Below are 6,458 nucleotides of genomic sequence, written 5' to 3' on the forward strand. Positions count from 1 at the left end.
AATTTAATAAATTTTTAAAAAAATTTATACTTTTAAATACTCTGAAAAATTAAATTTGTAATTCTAAAAGTTGAGATACTAAATTTGTAATTTAACCATTTTTTTTTATTTGAATTTAAAAAATCCTAATGATATGGGAAAATAATTATTTCTGGGTTAAATTATAAATGAGTCCATATAACTGGACAAAGTTATAATTTGGAAGTTCTTTCTTATATTAATTCATAAGNATTTTTTTTTTTTTTTTTTTTTTTATACAAAATTTGACTAAAAAAAGTGCTTGGTTAAATTGGAAGTGTGAACAAAACAATGAAAAGGGTAGAATTGTCTGAATTTTTCAAGAGGAGAATTCAAAAGTGTGGAATTTATAACTCTTATTTTCTCAATTTTTGTAATTACTATGAAAAAAGTTCAAGGTTCCCGTCACCAGATATTATTCGCTTTAATCCGACATGTATCGTCGTCGGCCTCATAATTTTAAAACGAGATCACACAATCTAGCTCCTTGAGGGTCTAGCATCTTAGTTTACACATCGCTTGGTGTCCGACTTTAATATCACTTGTAACAACCCAAGTCCATCGTCAACAAATATTGTCTAGTTTAGCTCATAACGTATCACCGTCAGTCTCACGGTTTTAAAACGCGTCAACTAAGTTTATAAAAAAAATGTTTCATTTCTTTCTCCAACCGATATGGTATTTCACAATTGTTTTTTATTTATTTATTATTATTAGAAACACACCAAATTCTTATAAAAACACACGGACAAACAAAAAGTCAAAGTAACAAAAAAAGAAAATTAAGAGGCCACCCACCCAATATAATAATATAATATTATGATATGTCAACCACGTTTAATAATAATTAAACCCACGTAAAAAAAAGTGATCTTATTTGTTTACGTAGTACCTATTAATTATTTTAAATCTTTATTAATTATCATATCATCGTGATTATTCTCGTTTAAATATAGTCTAGGTTCTTTCATGTATATTTTATCTATTCAGTGTCATAATTACCGACTAGTTAATTATATATGAATTTGGCATAATATAAAAGATAAAGTTCACGTGAAAATTCATTTAAAAAATAATAATAATTTAGATATTTTGATTGGGAGTACACATGTGTAACTCACACCAATGTTTTTTTCTTCTATTTTGAGTTATTTCAAACAATGTACCAAATTTTGACTTGGGTCAAAATAATAATAATAATAAATACGAGGGACAAAAGAAGAATGTCATTTTTCCAAAGATTGGAATCCTTCAAATTAATTAGAATTAAATTATTATTTAATTTCCAAAATAAAGAGATTTTTATTTAATTTCCTTAAGAGGTTGTTAGTTGATCTGATATTCATTAAATAAGAGACCGTAATTATTATTATTGGATAAATCTAGTAAATGCGTATATTAAAAAATAAAATAAATAATTTCTCATTGTTCCCACTCGTAATTAATTTCATTAATTAAACATAATTAGGAACTAAGCAGAGAGAAAAGAGATGATTAATAGAAGAGAAAGGGTCAAAAGGAACTATAAATTAATTAATCAATTAATGCAAATTTGAGAGGTTTTAAGAACACAAACGCAAACAAATCCCCATCAATTAGTTTTTTTTTTTTTTGTCAACCACGAGCGTCAAAATATTGACTTTTGAGATGACAATACTTGCCATAACATTAATTACCTATGCTTAACGAGTTCTTGTTGCTTAACTACATGTTCATGGAAGCTAATACATATACTCGGAGTTGGGTGACCTCGTGAAAATCATTGAAACTCCAAAGTCAAATACCTTTGGCTATAAGCAATTATATGTCGGGTGATCTTCACAGAAATTTCTTAAAAATATGTAGGTAAAACAAGGTACGGTAAAAAGACCCATATTTATTTATAGGTATATTCTTGTACAACATTGCTATCGAAACCATTTAATAAATAAATAAATCATAGTAGTAAAGTTACACCCCGTTCACATTAGAGTAGTTTAAATATTTTAAATAATGGTCTATAAATTACTTGGTTTTTTTTTCACTTATAAAACCATTTGTTTTATTGCATTATTTAAACCTAAATAATATAAAAAAAAAAAGACTAAATCTGTAATTTAAAGCTTTTTAATTAAATTATAACAATATTTAGTTTCTAACTTAAACTTAATAATAATAATTAAAGAGTTAATAAGGGTGGGGAGTGGCGGAAGGCCAAGAGCGTGTGACACGGTATTGACACACGTTAGAGTGGAAAAGTAATTAAAAATAAAGAAAAAAAAATATGGGAACAGCGTAAATTAGTTGTAGGTCCATAACTTTGTATTTCATTAAAATATATATTTTAGTATAAGGTGTGCGTGACATTTTATAATCAAACATTTATTTAATACATAGTTTGCTCTGACCCTTCATATATTAATTATTAATGCTTTGTTTAATGTTCCATTTCAACCAACCACCGGTTTTTATAGTAATGACCCGAGTGTGACTATGACCCATGGGTTTATCTCTGTTTTTTCTTTTTCTACGTTGAACATGTCGTTCTTGTCTCAAAGTTAAAAGTCCGTATTAAGTATTTAGATTAAGTTTTATTGTTCGTATTATTTTTTAATTTAAATATCTACGATCGTAAATAAATAAATATTTATTTATTTTAGTTTAATAATTTAAGGACAAATATTTAAATTAAATAATCTAAACGCTATTTATTAAATGATATTCAAAATCCAAAAGAAAAAACCAAATGGAACTCATTTTATAAGTCAAGGAATGAGAAAAATATGAAATAATATAAATATTGTTATTTTTATTTTTTTGGTGATACAAAAAGAATATGATAATAAAATTGTGGTTTAATATTATTAAATAAATATTTAATATTTGGATGTATTTAGATGAGAGAAGTCAAAGGAGACGGTACTGAAAGCAACGTCTAATAAATGGAAGTTGCACGGAAATCGGGTCTTCCACGCTAGAGATTCAACATTTATTTATTTATTTATATAATTTAGTTGACAAATTTAAATGTCAATTAAAATTATATATATTTCTTTTAATAATGATTAATTTGACTTCAATGAACTTGGGCTTTGGCCCAAATTCATTTTCTTAATCATGTGGTTGGTGGGCCAAAGTTGATTTTTGTAAGGCCCATGTTGCAAGTTTGGGCTTTACTTTGTGGAGTTATCAATTGTAATTGGGCTTCATTTCATAAGTAGAGTCCCTTGTTTGGGCCTTTTTAAATTTCAATTTTTTAATTAAATTAAAATTTTATATTAACAAATTATATATCCATAAATCCAAACAAAATAAAACTTTTTTTTCAAGCCATTTATTTATTGGCTAGATGTGTTAGCATTGGCTGACAAACATCTGCCCTCCACGTGTAAAGCTTGCCACTTGTTGCTCCACTTGTACACCTCCACCTTCGACGGCGGAGGTGGCCTTCTTCCGCCGCTTTGGCGAAGACGAAAGATCCGGCGAGGATCGCTTCGACGTGATTCGAACCGGTTCGGGCTCGCCGGAGTTGACACGGAGGGGGAAATTGAGTAGAGCTCTCGAGCCTCTCATTCGGTAGGCTGCTCGATCATAAGCTAGAGCTGCATCCTCCGCCGTCTCATAGGTTCCAAGCCAAACTCTAGCGCCATTTTTCGCCGGGTCCCGAATCTCCGCTGCAAACTTCCCCCACGGCCGTTGCCGCACTCCTCTGTAATGCTTACCCTTTTGCGGTACCACCGCCGGCCTCATCGCCACATTGGGTTGCACCGGTGGAAAACTCACGGGAATCATCTCCGGCTCCGATTTCACTGCTGAGAACCCAAAATCGCAACTTCCAAGTGACGGCACCCATCCAGCACCGACGGCATCCCCGAGAACAGCAGCGAGAAGCATATCTTCAGAGTCATCCACTTTGAGTGGCAAATCGCCCCAGTTGTCGTGAAGACATGGAATTAAGCTACTGAAACTACCAGTCTGGTTGAAAACGGGACCGGCGGCCTCCGATTCGCCTAACAAATGGCGGCGAATTGGGCCAAGATAAGCAAAATCCGGCTCTGTTTTTGTGGTGTGGTACATAATTCCCCTGAATCTTTAAAACCCAGTTTCAATTTTGGTTCTGAGACAAAAAAAAAAACCGAGAAACTGGTTGGAGTTTAATGAATGGGAGATGTTTTAATATAGCTGTGGGATTTGAAGCTTTTGAAAATTGAAACTTTCAACCTTTGAAATTGACACCAACAAAAAAAAAAAATAAATAAATAAATAAAAAGCAGTCTCTGTTTTTTTTAGTTCATTTTTTGGTTGAAAATTCTAATGATTTTATCAAATTGAGGCTTCTCAGAAGGTTCTTCACAGGGCAATTTGGGTGGTAGAAGAAGGTGGAAGACACGTATTTTTATATACACGTGCTTAAATTTTAATCTGAAATGACGGTATTGCCCTTCGTCTAATAATCCATTTCCTTTTTAAGAATGTTTTTAAAGGTTAAATTGGTAAATTCGATTTTGGATATTTCTTTATCGTGACGTCATTAATTTCCTAAATGAGTATGCAAATTTTATTTTTCTCCCACTCAAAGCTACCCACTTACAGACTCTTATCTTTAAACTCGTTAAATTGTATTTATTATTATTTTTTTTTATTAAAAATACTCTTTTATGTAGAAAATTAATAAAATTTACATGAGTTTATAGAGGGTAATTCGGTGATATTAAAAATTTTATAACAAAAAATAAATTATAATTTACAAAAATAGTATATGACTGATTAGGATTATTTGAGGGAGGCTTGAAATTATTTTATAATTGTCGGCTAGAAATTTGCTGCAATAGTGAAATGACTAAAATACCCCACCTGTCATATTTGATTCTGACCACTAAAAGTAGTTTGTTTCCGGTAGTCAAAAAGCCTCCATCTGGTCTGCACGTGCGAACATGCCACACGTGCGCCGCTACGCAGTCTTTTTGTCGGACCAATAATATTCCCTGGACTGGAAAAACAGAAATTGAATATCAAAAATACTATGAATTTTTTTAATTAATTATTATTGTTATCTTTTGTGATCCAAACTCACATATTAAATTTTAATTACCAAATATTATTAATTTTCTTAATTTTAAAATGAGGATAAAAATAAAAAAATAATGAAAACGAGTAACTAAACTAGTTAGATCGAGTTAATTTTATTGATTCTTAGCAAATTAATTTTTTTTATTAAATAATTTAATGTCATTTTAATCAAAATTAGAAGCGATAAATATGTTAATTAAAGAGGAAGGTGAGAGGGATTTTCTTGGTTTGAAAATTATGTCGGATAATTATATAAAATTGGCCAATTGGACAACTTTATTTCAATTTAATATTTAAATAAAATAATAATTGCTTGCAAATTTTAAATTCTCTTCATGGTTGGGGGTAGATATTGAATAGAATGTCAAACAATCCATTTTACTCTCTGTATATTATTTATTTATATTTATCTTATTTAACACATGTCGAATTTGCCAACTTGCCATTTTTATTTGTACCATTTTATATTCATACGACATTTGTAACAATTTAAGCCCACCGCTATTAAATATTATCCGTTTTCTCTCATTATGTATTATTGTCAATTTTACGATTTTTTAAAACGTGTTAATTAAGAGAGGTTTCCACAATTTTAAGAAATGTAGAGATATGACGATAAAATTGATATTAAACGTTAAAATGATTAATTATTTTTATTTTTTGTTTGTGGCGTATAAAAATCAATTATTTGAAAGATAATAGGTTGATATGGATAGGATCCGATTGGACGACATTGAAAGCAATTATGGAAAATCACAGCTGTCAAAATGACCAATTTGCCCACCTTTTTTCCAATCTCATTTAGAAGCTTTTCTTTTAAAATTAGTTTATATTTGTCATTTTGCTCACCAAATTATTTGGAATAAGAATGAACCAAATAGTTATTATAATGTAAAATTATCATTCATTCACAAAGAAAATAAACAAAGTTCTCAACTTTTTTTTTTCTCAACAATAAGTTAAAAATATTAAATACCCATAAAATTAAAATTAAAATTAAATACGAAATTAATAAAATTAAAAATTAAAAATTTAGAGTCACCTTCGACATAAAATTAATAAAATATTTTTTTAACATATCAAAACGAGAGTAAAATTATAATTGGAAGTGGATTTATTTATTTATTTATTTATAGAAATGAAATATGTTTTATGTTTTAAATATTAATGGAAAGATTTGGAGTAATATTTGAAGCAACAAAATTATAGTTAGGTACATAAAGATGGAATTTACTTAAATACTTTGATCGCAAAGCTATGGATAATCAAATAATTTCAAATAAAAGTATGAGCATTTTTTCAACGTTTGAGATAACACACGGTTATGGAGGTTGAAGTTGCAGGGGAAAATGGGCGACTTGGTGATAATATCATAGAAATTTAGGGTTTTT

General features: G+C 29.3%; 2 protein-coding genes across 2 annotated transcripts in view; one reads left to right on the forward strand and one right to left on the reverse strand.

Moving 5' to 3' along the window:
* Positions 1–3,329: 3,329 nt before the first annotated feature.
* LOC111795793 (ethylene-responsive transcription factor 1A-like) lies at positions 3,330–4,217 on the reverse strand. The gene has a single exon (XM_023678377.1). It carries the CDS (start codon positions 4,072–4,074, stop codon positions 3,352–3,354), a length of 723 nt encoding a protein of 240 aa, XP_023534145.1. The 5' UTR covers positions 4,075–4,217; the 3' UTR covers positions 3,330–3,351.
* Positions 4,218–6,315: 2,098 nt separating this feature from the next.
* The window catches only part of LOC111795794 (deSI-like protein At4g17486), a 3,403-nt gene continuing 3,260 nt past the window's right edge, over positions 6,316–6,458 (forward strand). The window contains exon 1 of the mRNA XM_023678379.1: positions 6,316–6,428. The gene's annotated coding sequence lies outside the window, so the exon portion shown is untranslated. The remainder of the gene's footprint in view (positions 6,429–6,458) is intronic.

This window comes from Cucurbita pepo, chromosome LG05 (genome assembly GCF_002806865.2).
Source record: "Cucurbita pepo subsp. pepo cultivar mu-cu-16 chromosome LG05, ASM280686v2, whole genome shotgun sequence".
NCBI lineage: Eukaryota > Viridiplantae > Streptophyta > Magnoliopsida > Cucurbitales > Cucurbitaceae > Cucurbita > Cucurbita pepo.